Source organism: Diadema setosum, chromosome 18, assembly GCF_964275005.1.
Source record: "Diadema setosum chromosome 18, eeDiaSeto1, whole genome shotgun sequence".
NCBI lineage: Eukaryota > Metazoa > Echinodermata > Echinoidea > Diadematoida > Diadematidae > Diadema > Diadema setosum.
The window spans coordinates 27487643-27509978 of record NC_092702.1 but is presented as its reverse complement, the minus strand read 5'-3'; the positions used below and the strand labels follow the sequence as shown (position 1 = coordinate 27509978).

The window sequence follows — 22336 nt, the reverse complement described above, 5'->3', positions numbered from 1 at the left end:
AATTGTGATTAAAGGCAAGGTATCAAAATCAGCCGATTATAGGTTTTATGTCTGCGGGACGTATTTTTCCGAAATTGCCAGAAATGGCACAGCGACCTCAGTCGTTACAAGGCCGCATTTCCTTCTAGCAATGCAATACATGTTCACGCGGCCACAATTGTTGAGTGGGCATTGACTTTTTCCCCCTGTAATATCTATACATTTTTTTTTCGGCCTTACCGTTTCCGTGGATGTCCCGTGGCCGAGTGGTTAGAGAAACCGTTTTGCATGCACGCTCAATATAACTTCAAGGTGCCTATATCACATTCTTTTCTTTGTCGATCACAGATGACCGACATCTGATGACCCCAGGCGTATCACCTAACTCGTCAGTGTGACGAGTTTCATGTCTCGTTTATTTTGAAATGTCTACAACTTCAGCTTACATCACATTCCCTATGTCAACCAAAGAATTTGTGCAAGTGTAATGTGTATGTAAAAATTTGAAATTGTTGAAATTTCCTGGGGATTTTTCTTCGTTTACCAGTTTAGTTTGATATGTTCTGCCAAGTTTTGCAATACAAAAAGCAGGTCTACTGGGAGAAAACCCTTAAATCATACTGTGATCTCATATTTTTAGCTTTTGAATGAGATACGTAAATAACATAAAAGCATGTATGGGTAATTGTCCCTGATACATGATAAGCATGCTGGGACTTAACCAAATACTAGTAGCTGAATCATGTGTGTTAGAAACATTTTGTTTTTAGCAAATAAGCTGTCATTCCCCTCCCCACCCCCATCCCCTAAAAAAACAAAAAAACAAAAATGAAATAAACCCAAACAAACAAACATTCTTCTGGTGACAGATTTTGATCACAAAGAAGTCACATTTTGTCCTTCAAGAAAGCATGATCTTTTGTTTACTCTTTTTCCTCATGGGTCCCGGAACTATTCACAGATCATTTGTCGTCCTAATTGAAGACAATTAGCTGCGACTTTAATACACCCACAGTCTACAGGTCCTAAGTGGCTCATTCAAATGCTATTGTCACCAAGCAATACAATGACACTCATTAGTAGCTGACATCAGTAGATACAGACAACAGAAGGGGATCTCACCTAGTAGTATGTACAATTATTTTGAGCATTGTTTTGTATGTGCCGACCCTGAGTTGGTCATTTTGATCACACATGTTTACCCAAGCAGAGAGAAGAAGAGATAGATAAATGGATGTAGACAGCTTGAGAGAGAGAGAAGAGATATCTTTGATTGGTTTTATAGGTATGTTTCTCCTGACACATTTGGACAATGTCAGATTTTTTTTTTCATGCAGCAAATGAAATTTGCTTATAAAGTTCTAAAACGCCTTTGTAAATCTGCATCATTGAATGTGGAGAACATTGCCATGGAGCAACAGAAACTGTCTAAATTTTGTTCGTCATGGTTGAGGATCCATTAAACATACAGTTAAACTCGCCTAAGTCGACGTCGCATATGTCGAATAATCGCGTAAGTCGATGATTTTAAAGAGTCCCAATTTTTCCCCATTGACGTACGTGTATTAATTCACTCACAAGTCGAATTTTGTAAGTCGAATACTCGCCTAAGTCGATGAAATTCCAAGAACACTTTCACGGAAAAACCATTGAATTCACTGTGCCTAAGTCGAATAAGATTTTATTGTGTAATAAATCACTGTCATTTAGTATTCATTATTTATTACTCATCATTATTTTGTTTGTCAGATGAGTTTGAGGTGACCAAAAAAAAAAAAAATGATCTACAATCAAAATTCAAAGCGATCGCATGGGATTGTTTAACTCTCTTCGTATTTGGAGGTCCGCTGGTACAGCCCTGTCAGCTGTCGCGCTACGTACGTACAGCGTTCGTACCGTACACATGCGTTCATTTACATGTACAGTATTGAGCTTGCAGTGCACTTATGTAGCTTGGCATTTGCAGTGCTATGCAGTGGAGTGGTATAATGGCTGAAGCTGCTGAGTTTTCAAAGCGGAAAGTAGGGGGAAAGTTACGGGCACGGGTAAATCAGAATTGCACCTCTACACGCGTTTCAAGCCACGGTATGGTAAACTGGAATCAATCACTGCTCAAATATCGTTCATATTCACTTCCCCAAGGTTTAACAAGGGTGTAAAGTAATCGGACCTGTGCCAATACTAATGCACTGTCCATGCAAAGTTAGCCGCGGCCCTGCTGGGCGACCCGTGCTGCGGCACACCGCTCCAGCTCTCAGCTCCAGAGTAGACAACATACATGTACATTAAACATACATGTATGTACCTGTGGTGAAACTGTAAGTCGATTTTTTTTCGACTTACACACAAGTCGAAAATCGCCTAAGTCGATGTGTTTTGCTCAGTCCCGAGAAGATCGACTTATGCGAGTTTAACTGTAGTTGCCCTTCATTTCCGCAACTCGTCTGGACCAGCTGGCAAGGACTGCAAATCATGGACTCTTTCAGAAACTAACAGAAATTGGGACTTGTAATACACAATGATTATTGTGTGACCAAATTTCTATTAATTTGTTTCCTATTTTTATTTGAAAATATATGGTAATGTGATAATTCCAACAGTTTTTTTTTCATTTTTATCCTTTTTTTTTAAATCCTTTTTTTTTTTCTTGTAAATAGGAGTTCACCAACATTGGAATGATTTATTGCTTTGATACAAGATGTGAAGTGAAAACTAAATTCTGCATTATTTATTTTTGTCGCCTAACCTAAACTTAGCATACTATGTGACTTTTAAGGAGAAGTTTATGAGTCATTAAGAAAATATCATGTTTATTTCTGTTTATCAATCACATGAGACTATCTGATTTTTGTGTAATGATGTCATTCTTGCCACTTTTTAGTCTCCCCAGAGCAAAAGGAATATTTCTCTCGGTATTACGAATGTAAGTTGAAGAATCGCAGTTTCTGTCACTGGAAAGTGGACATCTTGTGTGATTCTAGCACGCAAGCCCTACATCATCATTGCCGATCTATACTGTCATTGTTTTCATTTATCATATCCCTGCAGACGCAACATCAAAAGAAGGGTCATATACCACACAATGCACATTAGGCATATATTTCATCACATCCAACATTCATAATCCAAAATTTTCTTTACTCTCACACTGGATTGCATGTTTCATTTGGTCTTGTACATCAACTCATAATAGAAAAGCAGCAGACACCAAGTGAACGAGTACAGTCTGAATTATGTGTTAGGCCTACCATTTTGTATTTTGGAGGTAGCATTGATGAATGGAGTCATATCAAACAAACAAAAATAGGTCCACTATCAGTGAGTCATTGCATGTTGAACTGGAAATTGATATGTCAGGAGAAAATTGCTACTGCAAGTTATTTCAAATAAAATTCAACATGTCATATGTAAAATCAGATACGCACTGAAAGTTTTACCTCTGAAATTCCCTTAAAATCTACTCTATGAAGCAGTGTGATACGTTTTCAGGAATTTCTACAAACATTTTTCTGATTTACACAACATTGTAATTAACGTCAATCATGTTGAAATAACAGCAAAAGAAAAAAAGACTCAGAAACACTCATTAATGTTTAAATTTCTGTTCATTTTCTATTCCTCAGTCCAAAAGTTGCTTGGAGGTTTTTTTTTATGGTTCTTACCTGTGTCTGCTTACTTGATAGAAAGCCTTAAAAAAAAGAAAAACAATTTTAACTAACTGTTGAGGCAACGTCCAAGAAAATGATTCTTTAAAAGCTTTCAACTGTTGTCTTTGAATGAACTATGGCTCTGATATCATAGACTCCTGGATATTTATACATCACACGCCACTATTTTGATTTGTATTTAGAATTTTAAAGAGATATACAGGAGGATGCAGCCTCTAAAATGATTTGTGTGTGTGTGTGTGTTGGGGGGGGGGGGGTTGACTTTCAAAATGGGGTCATCCTCCCCTTTAAAAGCTTTGTATATAAATTGTACAGAGAGGCTAGTTTAAGGACATCGCAATGCATGGATTCATGGCCACAGGATTGTGTGTATACAGTCACAAACAAAAGCATTTGCCAGAATCATAAAGCGCTGTGCAAGCACGATTTGGCAGAGAGAAGTTCAGCTCGGCAGGATGAATAGAAAATACCCTGATAATAAACAAGGTCATCTCTTTGAATGAAAGGCAAGCACAACAATAGATCAGTCAGAAAAATTTAGACAAACTCGTCCACTTTTATGAATCAACCAAAAGGTCATGTCCAAGAACCTATTACAATGTAGATGTACCGTACGAATGCATTGGTTCCTGATTTGGCACAGTAATAAAAATTCAGCTGTGTATTTATGTGTGTTTGTGTGTTTTTGTTGGTAGGATTTTTTTTTGGGGGGGGGGGCAGGAGAAGAAGGTACTGCTGTGTTATTTTTGTGTCCTACTTTTTTGATTAGAAAAAATCAGATTATGTTATTTGTATGGAAAAAAGAAGCTAATATAATGACAGCTGACTGAATGTTTAAGCATTTACAATTAGAAATTACAGATTTATGTGGATATGATATAAATTTGTTTAAAATAGGTAAACAAGATGAATCTTGATATAATTGTGCTGACTATCAACTTGTTTCTCGTGATATGAAATGATATGATAAATTGTAGTTGGCAAAATATCATTTATTGCATGCATTCATTTCCAAGCAGTCAAAATGAAGAACAATTTCCACATTGCAAGATATTCCATGTCGATGGTAAAAGTAATTTTTAAAGCATTTCAACCTATTTTGAAAACCAGAAAGTTACAGACATGAGACACAGTAGAATGACATGGGGTAAACAATGAGAAAAATGTTTGTATGAATAGTGTATTAATTAGTAATCTAATATCTCAAGCACTAACTGTGTGATCCCCATATGTAGCAGTATTGTTTCTAGAGACATTGTGTCATTATTTATGTCAGCGACAAAACAATACCACTGATAATGAGTTTCTAATGACATTGATTCTTATCAATGAATTGACTGTTATGTGATGAAGAATGGGATTATATACAGCACACATTATCTAGGATAGTAGTATGATCTACATGATGTATGAATGGAGCAGCATCTGAAAAAGAATCACAGATAGGCCCAAGAGGTAAGAAGTGATATGATACATCAAAGATATATGTGGGGGCAAGCTACTGTTAACAAGTTGGCATTTACAAAGCGCTGTAATAGTGCATAATAATCACATACATTAATCATGATCTGACAGTGGAATTATTGACACATTAGTTTATTTCTGTTTGCAAAAGTGATCCCTCACTATTAAATTCTAGATCTTTAGTCATAAAGCCAGTTATTTTTTTATTCTTCATCTAAGCCGTAAACACATTTTTAATTCATTTTAATTCAGTGAGTAATTGTGAGAGAATCATCATTCAATATTTCATTGGGGTGTACCACTGCTATCCTTGGACCTAGAGAGCCAAGCACATACAGAACACTCATACCACAGAGAGAGGGGCTGCTTTGATTTGGTACAAAGTCTGTAAACATCTCCGTGTATACAGTCCGCTTTATGGCCTTCATGTCAAACAAGACATTGAATGGAATTGATATTTACCCAAGCACTTTTCATCATGGTTCAGCAGTGCCGATAGTCTGCTTCAACCGCTCTTTGTTTGGTTCCAAAGATGGTTTTCTCACGAACTCACAATGGACCCTGGCTGTTTATTTTTCACGAGTTGACCGCAGAGTGGTAAAGGTTTAGATACGAAAAATGTCATGCCATTTTGTCAACATATTCACATGATTGTGTATCCATTTCATCACACTTGTCATTTTTCCCCAGTGCAAGCAGTTTACTCGTACACTTCTATACCTATAGATATTTTTAGCACTGGCTGCATGAGTACTCAATTTGTAGTGTATGAAGTTTGTTGGGATTTCAGAATTTTTAGTAAAAGATGAACATTGAAAGATCATTTGTTTTATTGTGAATAAGCATTTTAACAAGCATTTTGACAAACATACAGATCACCTTGAACTTAATTGTTTGTCACATTGTTGCACACCCCATAGCTTTGTCTCTACAAGTCAAAAGTGTGGTCTTCATGTGGAGGCTTTACCTTGCTACTATTTTAAGAGTCAAACAAAAGACTTGGTATGTACATTGTATGCTACAATTCTGATATTGTTCACATAATTGAATATCGGTATTTAATACCAAGCCACTGATTTTTCTGGCATCACAGGAGTTATATCATGTAATTAAGTGAAACATGCATATCAAAATAAAATGTGTTGTTTTCCTTTCATTTCATATGCTCATGTCATGACATGTGGTTTATCAGTTATGTACATACATCACCGCAGTATATGAACTAGTAACTGACTGATATGGAAGTATCTTGCAGATTGACAAATTATCAGTGTTGTCATCAGGTTCCATAAAGGATTGAGCACTTAATTTGTTTTCCTTCAGGGTAGTTTGCTTATTGATGAACCTGTCTATTAGGACCACCTGACTATATAGACCACCATTTTGGTCTCCCTTCAGTGGTCTTTCTAAACAATGTTCAATGTATTTCTCTAATGCAATGCTGGTGATCTAACAGTAATATGAATTTTCAACATTCATTATTTCACTCCTACACCTTCAACTTTTATATGGATTACTAATAAACAATGACACAAATTGTGCCCATACAGCTGTAGGTCGCAGAGGCCTCGAGAAGCGAGGCATCAGCCCGATGCGAAATGGGTCGCGGAGCGGGTCCCTGTCACCCTCTGCCTTCCGGCGTCATCTTCTAGGAGAGGACACGCCCGTGTCAGAATTGTCAAAGAGTGAGAAATTTGACCCCATTTCTTTGCGTCTCAGCTGCTCCTGTATTTAACCTGTCCTCTTGGTAGCCATGGCTGTTCAATGGGCTCTTTGGTCCTAATTGCATACCCCTCCCCCTGCTTTTCCTCAAAGCTTCTCTTTTTTGACAGTCTGATGTATCGCAGTATTCAATTGGTATCATAATCCCATTTCACATCATTATGTACTTGAATGATACGAAGCCTGTGATCAGAGTATAATCACAGTATTGCAATGATTATAAAATGCTCTTACCCTTATGGTTGACTGGACAAGGGAGGCTTCATTGAGAGGAATTTAAATCATTTACACCTCCTGTATTCTCAGTATTCCAGTCCTAAGTTTAAAACATCAACAAAACAAATTTCTCGAAACTAGAAACTAATTACTAAATTTCAAGATCTTGAGCTACATGTACTTGTTGTGTGTGAACAATATGGTTGTGAGGTCTCTAATGTGACTTTGTAAAAGTTGCCTCAACAAGTTACATGAACTTGAGGACCAGGGAACAGCGTAATAACAGCAGTTTGTCAAAAATTGTACTCTCACTTATCTTACTTTTCATTTTAATTGTAGTGTGATGGGAAAACCTATTAATGAATGGGCATTCTGCTTTAATAATTTTATGGCCAATATACCTTGCAGCTTGTTTAGTGTGAAGTTAGATATAATTCTGATATGTAGGCATTACAGATAGATGCTTTTGATTAGACTGGGATGCTTTAACATGATGCTACATTTGTGCTTTTTGATTAACTGGGCATTCTACTTGAGAGCTCAAGCAGGCTGTTGCAACTTTTAACCAGTATTTCCCATATCTTGATTTACCAGTTTACTATAAAGTGTATATTCAAATCTTCAGCAAACTTTCTATCAAGAAGGATATTTCAGACAAGCAGAAAATTGTCTTGCAGCATTCCTGACAAAGCAACAATCAGTACAGGCAACTTGAATAATTGCATCAGCTACAGACCAGTTTACTAACATATTCAAAGTCTTTTTTATGCGCTGATATAAAAAGACCAAAATAATTTTTCCGAAACCCAGTAAGCCTGCATGATGAGTAACAAACCATTGAATACAAACTGAAACTGAAAATTTTTTTTTTCTTTAACATCTGTCCTGGATAGCATGTCACTTTGTCCTAAAATAGAAATAAACTTTTGAATATGCTTTGTAAACTGGTATGTTGTCTTGAAATATTTCTGCATTATGTACATTTCCCACTATCTGAACTGTAAAATTCTATTCTTGATTGCATGTGTCTGAGGTGCTTTTTCCAGGACTACTTAATGTTAATGCTATTCAGAGCTTGGCTTTGGGTTCTAAGTATTTATGTTTTAGTCTTTGCTTCATATGATCAGAATGTACCATTTATTATGCTGCTTTTGATATATCAGCTATTTACTCTGAAACTGTCAAACTAGTGATGCATTGCAGCATATCTGATAAGGATTTTCACTTTGTAAATTTTCATTTTTTATGTAAATTTTCATTTTTTTTCCTTCCTACTTTTTAAAACTTATTAAACCAAAGAGCCTGCAAGTAAGTATAATCTTTTGTGTGCAGCTCATTCTTGTATTATCATGAAATTATACCATCAACATCTATACCCAAGAACATGAGTGTGGTAGACACATATATGTGTTGTCATCATAAACTTTGTTGCTAGGGCAGCTTTGGCCCTTGGATGGGTTCATAAAGTTCATAACAATGGTCAGCCTTTTCATTCTGTGTCAGACAATGTGCAGATACAGCAGGTTCAAAGCATTTGACTGCCATGCAATGGTGTTATTCTATTTTAGAAAATATTTTTCCTTGTACAAGTTTTTAAATTATGTTACTGTATGTAGCAGCTTCCATGTTGTTGTTTTTTATATACTTTTTTTTTCTTTCATGACTGAAATGCTGCAGTGATACCATTGCTCCTCAGTGATCACCTATAGAAACTACCTAATATACACCTGTGCAAACAAGAATGTTAATTTTGTAATCTCTTCCCCCACCCCTTTCCCATGCCGCTGGCTTAAGGTGCATTTCATATACCATTCATTTATTTGGTTATCATGTTATTGTTGTTGTCAGTACTGTGCACTGGGTTAATGATTACCAGGGATTTAATATCTTTCTATTAACAAAAATAAAAGAAGATTTTTACTTTGTTAAAAGAGAATCATATGTAGAGAAGCCTTGAGAGGAAAAAAGAATATTTCTTTTAAAAACCAGTTGTTTGTTTTTCAAACATGGGATTACCTTATAAGTATTTCAAAATATTAAATTGCTCACTGTTTTAGGAAAGTGCCAATTAATTTGATTAGTTTTAGAACTGTCAGATGCAGAATGAAAATGGTATTGACCTTTAGCAGTTGTTGTTTTGTTTTTTTATTATGCCTCCGCCAACGAAGTGGCCGGAGGCATTATGTTTTCGGGTCGTCCGTCCGTCCGTCCGTCGGTACGTCCGTCCGTCCGTCCCGTTTTGTTTTTGTTGATATCTCAAGAACCGTGTGGTGGTTTTGCATCAAACTTGGCATGAGGGTATATCCTTGGGGGATGATACTTTGTGTGGATTTTAGGGTCACAGGGTCAAAGGTCAAAGGTCACAGGTTATTTTGTGAAAAAAAAAAACTGAAATTTCATGTTTTTCTCCATATCTCGCAAATGGTTCAAGGTATCTTCATGGAACTTAGTATATATGCTTGTACCGATGGGCAGTGATTATCTAGGGAAGTTGGGGGTCATGGGTCAAAGGTCAAGGTCAACTCCTCAAAATATAACTACTTTCCTTATATTTAAGCAGTGCCTGAAGGATTTTTTTAAAACTTGATGTATGCATGTATAACCCAATATGTATTCTGTGGGAAGTTTCTTGCCAAAAGGTCAAAGGTCAAAAGGTCAAAGGTCAAATGAAAGTGCTAAATTGCACTTTTTCCTCCATATCTCAAAAATAACTCAAGGTATTGTCATGAAACTTACATATTTGTGCATGTTCTACCTAACAGTGATTCTGTGGGGTCAAAGGTCAAAGGCCAGGTATCGATGATACTATTTTACCATTTGATACTGAAATTATACTTCTCTTGCAGATTATATTTCTCAATACCTTGAAAATTACTCAATGCATAAACTTGTAAAACGGTCAAAAGTCAAGTGAAAATCATCAGTTCCCCCAAATACCTGCACTCTGACGTTTTAATCATTCATCCAATTGAACCTAGTTCTAGGAAAGTGAACATTCAGCACATTTGTGGCAAACCTGTCATTTTAATATTTTGCCAATTGTGTGAAACTGTCATCACACATTGTCAAGACATTGTACTATAGACCTATTAGGAGAACCATGTATTATGGCGGAGGCATACACCAGTCGCCGTAGCGACATTTCTAGTTGGATAACAGATTTTTGTATTAGATCTGATAAAAAAAAAACATTCATGTACTACTTGTTTTTCCAATGATGATATTTATTCCTCCCACATGCTGTCATCAGATACTGTATGAAATATTTAAAGCATATTCATCAAAATGTCTATGATAACCTTGATCATTTTAATAACATCATCATTCTTGATCAGAGATAAGAACAATCTAGATGAATGGGACTATATCATTGTTATGATTTAAATACTAAAGTTACAATGATTACAAGACAGAAAAAATGACTGATATTTGACATATTGAGAACCAGTTTGATGCAAGATTTTAATTTATCCCCCAAGAGAATCGGCTTTTTATTAGATGATATTTACAAAATTACCTACAGAATCCGTAGCTGAACACTGCAGCAGCTATTTCTTTGTGAAACAAGGTAATTAGCCAGTTTGATGCCTTCATCAGCTGTGTAGTTTATGATAGTTTGTCGCTGGTCTGAGAGCAAAAGAACAAGAAGAGAGGAGAGGTCATCCGAGCGCCTAGAAACCCTTCCACAGAGGTCGTTCCTGCCGACAATTTATCACAGACAAAGAATCAGGAGAGTGACTTGTTCAAGGAGAACAAAGTGAGAGGGGGCTTCATCCTACAATATCTTAATCCTATTTCAAGGGTGTATTGTTGTGTATGTCCATTCCTTCTTATCATGTACACGGGGAAACACAATGTAATAGGTTTCATGCAAAACTTGTAAGAAGCGAGGTTTTGTAAGAACCACATTCCAGGTGACAATGCTCAGACCACATTGCAACAAAAGAATGGAACATAGTAGGCCTCCATGCCTGAAATCCCAACAGAAGGTTGGACTGAATGTTAATGTGTGTATACCATGGCCTGCATTGTTTACAAAGTGAAACCCCAAACAATGTGATTTTGTCACGATTTCATTAGTTAAGTTTTAGATAGGTGTTAACATTGATGCATAGAGTGTACTATATGTTATATAGTTAATGACCACCTTTTTAAAAATCTCTTTGAATCTCTTGAAATAATGAACATCACCCGAATAGTGATGTCATGATGGTGTATCTTTCTATTCATCCAAGTTCCTTTCAAGGCAGTGTCTTCATAATTTCCATGAAATTTCATGTGTTTTTTACTTTTTGCATTTACAGCCATTTGTCATACAGTGCACTTCTATTACAAGAAAACTCATGTTACAACGAAGTAAAAATCCAGGTCCCCAAATTATTGTCCCTATATCTTTGTATACATTATTCTCAGTTGGCCATACTGAAATTTCAATATTGCAAAAGAAAACTGCTGGTCCCGAGGACTTTGTTATGAGTAACAGGAGTTGCCTGTGTCAGTATTTCATGTACTCTGACGAATACCTGATGAGTTCAAAAGCAAGAAATGGAAGAATCCCAAGACTACATTTTTTTTTCATCATTTAAATAATTTATTATCCAGTTGCATTAACCCCACTTGCATTCAGATAGGCCTACCTATTTAGTCATCTGCAAAGTGTACACACATTTGAAAATTTCATGGTTGTTACATCACAGACCAAGAACTGAATCTTGGGCCACTTTCAGACACACCAAGATTTCTTAAATCCATACTTTATATGGATACAAGAGCATTCAGACACATAAAAATGTCCTATATTCATAATGTATGTCATTTGTCCATACAACAACTCTCAAGTCTGAAAGGCCCAAATTCACGAAGGTGGTACAAATGAAACCATGGTTTAAACCATGGACAAAAACCATGGAGCGCCAAGTGTCGCACGGAATATTTCGTTACAAAATTGGTCATTTTGTCAACAAAATGACCGTTTCGTTAACGAAATTATCATTTTGTGGACAAAATGTTCATTTTATAGTTACAAAATGTTGTCTTTTTGTTACAGAATAATCATTTTATCGACAAAATGACTGACTTTGTAACGAAATTTTCCATGCGACACTTGGCGTTCCATGGTTTTTGTCCATGGTTTAAACCATGGTTTCATTTGTACCACCTTCGTGAATTCGGGCCAAAGGGTGTAAGAGATAATGGAGGCTTGAATCATCACATGGTCTACATTGTGTCAGACTCTGTCAGTTTCTGTTTTACCTGAGTGAGCCTACAACATGAATAGAAGGCTTTTAATATAATTCAGGTTTCATGCGGTAGTTTCCCTATTTGACTTGGTATAGGGGCAATTTGTTTCTCCGTAAAATGACTCACAAGTCAAACTTATCATCAAATGTGAATTCACATCTGTAGCACAAAGTTTGTCTGAAACAAAAAAAGAAAAAAGGAGATCTTTTCAGCTTAGGTTCATGGGGGGAAAAACATTGAACACTTTATAATTTTATACCACTGTCCAATCCAAGAGGGTTTTTTTTAATATTTGTATGTGTCATTTTCATATTATTGCCACTCAAAGTCATACTTTAAACTGATACTTGTAAATCAGAGCTTTACATTGATATAAAAGATGAGAATGTATTTCAGTACCACTAATTCCATAGTTATCAATGACATAGCGATGCATTCCAGTGAATTTTCATCTACCATGTACCCTACCTTTTGCCTTACTTATTTTTTTTTGCATCATTTGTATTGTATTACCTGTGAATACATTGCAGTTACATTTTAAGTCACCAAAGTTTGTATTACCACAATTTTTGTTCCATAACTTGAATGATTCTGTGTGATTCATTCAAAGATCTGCCATGTATTTATTCCATTTGCAGTGTTGTGTATCATTTCCATGACTGTGTTTCAGATTTCATGATTATCATGTAACATCTTTTATATCCTGACATGTACCTCCATTCAGTTATTTGTTTTTGATCTTTTCCTTTTTTTTTATGAACTGCTTCTTACTATCATGACAATCAGTGTGCATGATAGTGTTTGACCATTCATGCATTTTTATACATCTTTTACCTTCTGCAGTCACAATGAAAATGTTTAACCTGAACAATACATATTCATTGTTTTGATCCACCATTACAATCTTGTTCCATAACCCCATTGTCCATGACATTGCAGGTGATGAGTATGATTTACTAAGTAATGCATTTCATATCAAACAAGTTGAAAATATTTTCAACTTTTATACATAACCACAAGTGTGCTCAGTATAAATATGGTTTCATTTCCCCCTGCAATAATGCCTTGAATGGCAAGCATGGTTTATCTCATGCTAATGCGGAGCAAGACTTCCTCTTTCAGTGCTTTCTAACAAAGACTAATGCATGATATGATATTATGTTTTTAGTTCATTTTTTTTTTTCTGCAATGCTTCCCTTCCATTATTTGCCACCATGTATGTGTTGGAGTTGTTTTATCAACATTACTGGTCTCCACGCAGATGATAAATGTTTTCTGCTATCCGTCTTGGTTTCAAAAATTGACTTTTATCCAAAGAAAACATAAGAAGAATGCAGATTTGTCCTCAGATCTTATCTTTTTTCTTGTCTAGCAATCAGAAATAGAAATACTTCTTTGAATTCTATGATACCTCATCTTACTTTTCACACATAAATTGGTGGTGCAAGTGGGTCATTATAGCTGTAATAATTTTCGTAGGTTATGTCATTGTACCATTAGACATGATATACATGATTATGTCTATTCAAAAGCTGTACATGATCCTGTTTCTTTTTTAAAAGCAAGTTAAGTATTCAGATGCTTTGTGTGGGATTTTTACCAGTGACAAACACAAGAGATAAGACGCATGTCCTTAATTTACCCATTAATTGGTTCTTTTTGCTCCAAAGTGACATAATATGCGTGTATATGAATGTACCACCAGTCTGCCTTATTTCTGTCAAGACTTGATATGTAATTGTAGTGAGGTTACAAATATATACTTTTGGCACTGTAGCTGTCATGAAAATGAAATGATTGATACCAATATGTTCTTTCCATTGTATATCGTACTCTGTAAAAATTGCTCTCCATGATGCAAATTTTAGAATGGTTGGATGTGTGTAGATATATATTGACTCATATACAAGTATATAAATCAAAGATTATGATATATAATGCAGTCTGCAGGAATATAAACACAAAGATAGAATCCTCCCCCATGAATAAGTACAGTAATGTTCTATTTCAAATTGCATTGCTTTGTTTTTAGTAATCTTACTATTGTGTCTGCCTTCTTGCATGCCAATATTAAGTCTCAAGTATACCGTGTAGATACTTTCAATACAGGTAGTCATTAATAACACCAGTTGTTCCTGACATGCATACACTCCTGCTGTGATTATCACCTGCTGGTAATAAAACTGACAAAACAGTGTTCATTGAGAATTTCCGGGCACATAAATACATGTATTCTATCAACTTTATGAGGAGTCTGATCACATCTATATCTTCTTTGAATTAGAGAGTAATGATTTGTTTTTGTTTGTTTTCTTTTTGTTTCCTCCTCTCTTGTGTCTGTCATCGCCAATTCTTCTGTAGTTGAGAGAGATCAGCCTTTGAATGACAGTCGCAGGTCGTCTTCTTCGTCTGACGCGCAAAAGCCCGTCCCGGCTCCACGACGGTCCAGCCGACCCACCTCTATATACGTGATGGGCAACGCCGGGCCCCAGACGGACGAGGCTTTCACGATGCTCATGCAGGAGTCAAGCAAAAGGGAAAGCGTGGAGAAAGAGAGAGACAGGTAACCCAACAAAAATTTGCCCTGCCTATTTGTCTGTCTGTCTGTCTGTTTGTCTGTCTGTTCTTAATGTTAGCTTCGCTCTTTGTCATTGTGTGTTACTATTCTACATCTGTCTGGTGTATATTTGAACGTGTTGAGTTCAATGCCCCAAAGCAATTATGTTTCCCATAGCGTGTTTAGATCCGTTTTGTGATTTTTGTGAGTTATCTCTCTCTCTCTCTTCTTTCTTGTAACCTCTTGCAGCAAATGTAACTGTCTATCAATAGTTGCTTCCATGACTCTGTCTGTTTTTAGAAATAACATCCTTTCCCCCTTGAAAAAGAGAGGAAAAACAGTTGGCACACACAAGATTATTAAGGGTTGATATCAAAGCAAATGGGTTTTGATATCTGTCATGATGTCATAACTGCAATGCTTTAAACAGCAGTCCATGGTCTAAAAGTGCCTACCTTGGATGAAATCAGTGTGAGACAAACAAATTCAAATTTATTTCATTGAATTTTTTGAAATCAACACCACTTACATGAGCATGATTTAGCATTCCAAATCATATGCTCAACTACATAGTAAACACAAGCTGTCATCACATACCCCAGTGATTGGTATTCCAACAAGGTTGTGTCATGGACCTTTTTTTTTCAATGTGTATTGATGCTCTGGAAGAGTATTCACATGAAAGTGTTATTTTTATGTATTTTCATTTAACCCGTTGAAGATGGACTGATTTTGCTACAACATGCATTTCCCAAAGACACTTGCCAGAGTATACTCAGGACTCATCCTCAATGGGTTAAATATGAAATGAGATGAACTGGAATGTGAAAAAGTGAGTATGTATTCACAGCTGATTTTTCTGATGTCAAAAGGTACCATGAAATTGTCTCACTTTGCCCACAGAGTCCGTCAGGAGTACCACGACACCCAGGAAGAACTGATGAAGACCAAGGAAGACCTGAGACTGGCCATCGGTCAGATTGACAAGCTGCAGGAAACCGAGAGGAGACTCAACCAAGAGTAAGGACACATTCTTTACCCCTCTGCATGCCACATTAATTTCCTATCCATAGGTACATAGGTGAAATGTGTGCACATTTGACTCATTGGCATGGAAATGGTTTACCCGTTGAGGGCGGACTGATTTTGCTACAACACGCATTTCCCATAGACACCTGCCCGAGTATTCTCGGGGACTCGTCCTCAACGGGTTAAGAGAAGTAGCAATTTTATTGGTTGGCATGTTGTACAAATTTTAGCTGTAATTATCTACTTGGTAGCAAGAGTAAGAAAATAATTGTAGCCTGTGATTTTTTTCTTCAATTTCTATTGAATTCTCGTGCCAGTATTAAGTTTTCTCCAGATGGTAGGGTGTAGTTTGTGCAAAAAATGCTGCACCATTACTTGAATGGTACTGTTAATAAGCTTGTAATATTGATAATTGATGATAATGTTGCAATTTTTGGTTATGTTTTTAATTGTGTGTGTGATAATGTACTGGAAGTATTGGTCATGATGGATTTCCCTTTGTCCTTCCATAAGAATTTGCATAAATGAGACACAAAGTAAATGTTTGGCACAATCTGCCATTCAGAATCAATGTTGGACATTCCGTCTGCATATGGACAAATTAAGGACACTTTCACAATCTTGTCTACACCCATAGAATCACCAGGCTGTCCTCTCGTCAGGCCCAAGGGAATGGCAATCACGTCATAAAATCCAAGCGCAACATCGTGGGTGACCTCCTCTACGAGTACGACAAGCTCTTCTCCAACGACCGCGCGGAGGCGTGGATGTCGCTGAAGATGATGTCGGAACAGGGCCAGTTTGAGGACAGCGATGACCTTAAGGATAAAGTCCTCTTCTCAGTAATTGTTGTAAGTTTGTTTTCAAATCAAATAGACTGGTTTACTATAAACATATTCAAATTTACGGATATTCCTTCTCTCCTGACGTAGTAACAAGTTATTCTGTTACACTGCACATTAAAAACGCTTTTCAATACTTGGAATCCACTTTGCACACAATAGTTGTAGCTATGTCCTGCAGAGCTTGGGCAAGCTTTTAGGTTTGTTAAGAAGAACCATTGTCAGAAAGACATGCACAAAATTTGAATATGTTGGTAAACCAGTCTGCTAAAGGGGACGACCCTCTTTGTCGCCAATGCTCTTGGTCAAGATCAGAGAGGGTATGTCATGACCTAGATTTGTCCTGTTTCTCAACTGAAAAATTACTGTTTACACCGTATATTTAGTGGAATTTTTATTTTTACCAAATTCATGAGTTGGATGCTATTTACAAATTCAGCAACATGCGAACATATTAACTCTTATTCCAACATGAATGCAACATGCACATATACACATCTCTGTTCATTACTGTACGCTACGACTGCGAATTTAAACATTTACGAAATTGTTGGGATGTCCTGATTTGTAAAAAATTTGACACACTAGATGTAATAAACAGTATGACATTTGCGGGTAGAATTATGGGTAAAGGTTTTTTTTTTCTTTTTTTTTTCATTTCTAAGTCTATTTATGTATTGTTTGTACAGGTGGACCTTCATTTGAAACATAGAGATGAAGTGTTACCTTAGAAACTGTGATCATTTCTTTCCTTCTTTTTATTTAATGATATGAATTTCTGACTAGCCATAGTAGAAAATTATGCAACAGTGCTTTATGTAATGGGGGATTCAAAACTAAAAAAAGCCATAAAGACACAAGAACCACTAAGGGAGAAGAGTATATTTGCAGAGAGCAGTGGGATTACTGGATGGTGGAAAATATATGAAATTAAATGAAAGGATAGTCAGCTGAAAATGAAGGTAATCCACGGAAACATTGTGAAGATGAAATGAAAATTACATCAAGTAGTAAAAAAAAAAAAGATAATAATTGAAAGGATTAGAACAGAGCTGTAATGTGTTTCTAGATTTTTGTTGCATATGCATTCATTGTGATTGGGTATAACCATTACATTATGTACATTAGCAATCATCATCAACCAACTTGCAGCTTCACAGCAAATCGCATTATCCCCTTATTATTATTAGCCCTCCATAGTTTGGTTATGTAAAGCATTCAACAAGCCAGAGGACACAAAAGGGAAGAAATGTCTAGAAATATATGAAAAAGAATGCAAAATAAAAAAATAAAAAAAACAAACAAACCTCCTCTCCTCGCCCCACCCCCATAGTCTTCCACAAAAGAAGACATTGCCCATTGCCATTATAATTAATGGTTACCAGTTTAAATTCATTATGCCTCGTGTACACCATGTTGCAGCTGGCCTTCAGGACGAGTAAGAACACGCTGGAGTCGATCCAGGGCGGCGTTCAGCAACTCCTCCAGGTAAACCCCAACAAGGGGAGGGGTGGAGAAGACGGCAACTCCCAGGGCAGGGACAACAAGGTCAAGGAGAAGATCAGCAGTGACCTGCTGCAGTTCTTGAGACAGCTTGGACAGGGCTATGACCTCACCCCTCTCACTGAGGTAAGGCTAAGAACTTTTTCTTGTGATTTAGGGGATCACAAATGAAAATGTACATATCAAGTTAAAAGAGGGCACCAGACTTTTTGTTTTTATTTAGGTGTTGGTTCCTTTTTGTTTTATTTTGTTTTTTTGTTTATTAGATGATATACCAAAGCTCAGATTTGGTTAGTTTTCTGTTGTAATACATACTCAAACATCCTTGCTTGTTTGATGTTTTTGTTTGTTTGGTTTTTTTTAATTGAAAGAATAAGAGTATGATAAAACGAAGAAGAAACTTTGAAAACTGACTGAATTTTTTTGTCCTTTATCTTTCCTCAGGAGGTTAGTAAGCAACTGTTCACAGCTCTGTATGACTATCCAAAGCTGAAGACTTCCATTGAGCTGAACAGGTTCATCGAGCGTTCTGTCTCGTTGTCATGGAGACTCGGCATCCAGGATCCTCCCTTGACCATCATGTATGATTCTATGAACTTTAACCCTGATATGCACCAGCGAGCACCGGGAACGAACAGGAAGTCTTCGGCAGTGAGGTCATACCTGTGGCCGTGTCTCATGGAAGAATGCACAGGCCAGTGTGTGTACAGAGGAGTTGTGATCACATGACCTTAGAGTGGATCAAGAGACAGTTGACGTGCTGTATACACCGTATATTTAGCGAGTCTAATTCTTCGGGAATTGGGACTTCCCAGCCATTTCATGAGAAATTAAACTCGCGATCATTGAGTGCAGTAATGAACCGAGAAATGTGTGTGTGCATGCACAAAGCAATTCATCTCGTGATCAGAGTTTATATATACCTCCACCAAGGAAGGAGGTTGTGTTTTCATCGACATTTGTTTCTTTGTCTATTTGTCTGTTTGCAAAATAACTCAACAAGTTGTGAGTAGATTTTTTTTTTTGAGGATTTTTTTTTTTCTTTTGGCATATAGGGTCAATAAAATTGTGAGGTCAAGCCGTGCATACTGGAGGTATGCAGACACGCAGTAAAGCGCGTGCCCTGCTCAGGGCGAGACACCGTCCAGCTGGAAGCTGATGATGTAAAGAAAAGGCTGCTATATTTTGAAATTGGGCAATTTTCAGCATGCTTGAAATGAGCTGCTTGGCGGAGAGTGCTTTCCTAGTTTTGTTTGTAGTTGAATTTGCATATATAGCACCAGACTCGCAAAATTCGAGAAAATGAGAACCCTGTGAAGTATATGGCTTTATGTAGTACTTCATTTATGATCAGTGACATTGTGAGTAATTGATAAAAAAACAGTAGAGAATATGAAAGAATAAAAGACTTGATTTTGATTCTAGTGGTTTTCTTTCATCTGCAAGCACCCTTCAGTCATGTAGATAATCACCTATCAGTACTGCACGTTATACAAATCGCAATCAATGTCTTTTTGTCTCTAAGGTAGAGATCAATATGTAATCTAATTTATCAGTGTGAGATTAACAGCCACATTAAAACTTTTGTCAGGTTGAAGATATTAAATTGTTATCACCTCGTCTCATTTAAAATTATAGTATGAACAGGAGGTAGATCCTTGATGCTTGATCCTAGATCTGGGTTCTTTGCATTAAAGATTTACTGTTGTAATCCCTCCCAGTAATACTGTAAAACCACAGGCATTTGCTGCATGAAACTTGGGCGAATCGCCGCTGGTATCTAGTACACTGTGTAGATAAATACGTTTGCATGATTTTACTTTCACAAATCTTGGCTCCTCACGAAATCCACTAAGTTTTATGCACATCAAACTTTCTGGTTTACAGTGGAAGCTGCCCTCGTAACAGCCATTTGATATTCAGATCTTCCATGTTGTCATGGTGATTGATCATCTTGTAAGATATAGTAAGTGTATTATACAAGAGCACCCTGGAACAATTAAGTTTGTGCTCAACGAATGCTGTCAGTTGTAACTGCGTAAAAACAATCACCTAATCTGATGATTGTTTTTTATATCCACCGAGTGCCATTGGTAAGCACTGGGCCTAGATAAGTTTTGATGACTCTAGAACTGACTTATGCAAAATTTCTAACAATCTTGACTTCCATCCATCAGAACTAAAGAGTGAAATGCTATTTTTATATGCAGATGCAAATGTCTTCTTGGTAACATAGTGCTATTTTGATACTGAAGATGACAAAGAAATGATACTCATAATAAATCTGTGTATATGCATTTTTGTAACGTCTGCCTGTACTCATTGTATTCAATGCAATAAACTTTACCTTTTTTTATTAATCTGATACACAAATATACCGATATGAAAATGTCTAGTTTGTTGAGTCTGATCATACAAATATAATCAACAGATGCTTTGCTGTATATGATCCCCATGCATTTTTATTATCAGTACAAAAGGCTTCATTTGAACTCTTCCAAGTTTGGACACCATGTGACAGCCACAAATAATGTCTTCTGCTTACCGTTTAACTGTCACATTTTCTTACTTTTTGGATGTAACTTAGTTGTGCCTTCTTCTATGATATGTTAGTGTGTTACATATTATGGAGTGTGAAGGTCACTATTGTATAGTCTGATTAATATGGCTTACTTGGCATGTGTCATAAACATCATCTGTTTCTGACTTCTTAGCCATCATGAGGGGATTATCAGATGAATTGTCACCACCTATAGATATTATTCAAGATGTTTTGAACAAATAGATGTGTCAAACTTTGCAAGAGTCATAGCTTCTTTTAATGCAACATCTGTTTTTGAAAATTGGCGTTGATACACACATTTATCTATTGATACGCACAAAATCACTTTTTATTCCACTCTACCAAGAATCTCCAGTTTACTATTTCGGTTTACCCACCGGCGTGTGTTTTGTTTTGAGTTTCATCTTTCTCTGCATGAGCAAATGTTGATCATATGTTGCATGTCAGTCTATGCACAATCTGGTTGTTAGCAATGCATGGGTGTGGCTCCAATATAACAGTATAATGTAGCGCAGTGAAATATGCAAAGTTGAAGTGCAAGCAATCTGATTATGTGAGGCTATGATTCACTGATAAGTGCATTCGTCACAGTTTGAAGTGTTCTGTTTTTCCATGCTTTTACACTGTAAATGAGATTAACTTTTGTCATTGTTATTCACAAGATGTTAATATATTCATGAATCAGTTTGAGGTTTTTGTGAAGGTATTAATGTCTTGTAGGAGCTAACCATAAAAAAAAAAAAAATGAATTTAAAAACAAGTTGTGCTTCCACTTACTGTTTTATTTTTATTATCTCATGGTTTTAGTGACATTTTGTGTTGAATTAGAGGTGCACACCTGTATTCAGAAGAATTCAACATTTAGATAGTGATGCAATATTTTCAGTCATGACAGTGGCATTAAAAATGTGAAGGAAATCATGAAAACTGACATAATTGCAGGTTGTGCTGCTGCTGAATGTCAGTTTCAGATACAAGAATGTCTTCCGTGGATGTATAAATCTTCCCAAAGAGAATTGTCTTCAATATGTGTATTACAAAGACAGATTTGGAGTATAAATGTTAAACCAGGTAGTATTCTAAGATGGAGGTTATGGAAGAGAGAAGTTATGCCAGTAACTCTTTGAATGTCAATTAAACCTTTCAAGTGTTTGATATATTGCTTTGAAATGTTCTTCATATCTAGCTTATCTGATGGTGCAAGTGAAATTATTTGTGAAATGAAGGAGTAAGCTCATTGTAGAGTTTTGAGTTGCTCTTCCAATTTTGTTTGGGTTTGTGACTTTGGCAGAACTGCTACCAGGATATCTTAACTCTTGCTTTGAGGGGCATTCTGCCTACGTATGTTTACAGATTAAATTCAAAGTTCAGTCTGATATGACTGTAACATTGGTATGCAGTAGAACAAAATTTGTTTCCAAGATCACATCTGGTCTCCTCAAAGTAGTTTCCTAGTTTGACTAGGTTCGGGAAAGTCCATGTGAAGTAGCATATACACCCATAAAACTTCATGATATTAGACTGTCCAAGGAAGCGTAACCTCCGTGGACTG

The 22336-nt window shown here is 36.4% G+C and overlaps 1 protein-coding gene across 1 annotated transcript in view; it reads left to right on the top strand.

Annotated features, from left to right (window-relative positions):
• Positions 1–19450, top strand: part of LOC140241563 (uncharacterized) — a 34199-nt gene extending 14749 nt beyond the window's left edge. The window contains exons 3-9 of the mRNA XM_072321299.1: positions 6662–6796; positions 8349–8357; positions 14652–14853; positions 15751–15867; positions 16514–16727; positions 18141–18347; positions 18666–19450. Coding sequence (XP_072177400.1) covers positions 6662–6796; positions 8349–8357; positions 14652–14853; positions 15751–15867; positions 16514–16727; positions 18141–18347; positions 18666–18950 — 1169 coding nt within the window. The 3' untranslated portion in view covers positions 18951–19450. The remainder of the gene's footprint in view (positions 1–6661; positions 6797–8348; positions 8358–14651; positions 14854–15750; positions 15868–16513; positions 16728–18140; positions 18348–18665) is intronic.
• Positions 19451–22336: the final 2886 nt, after the last annotated feature.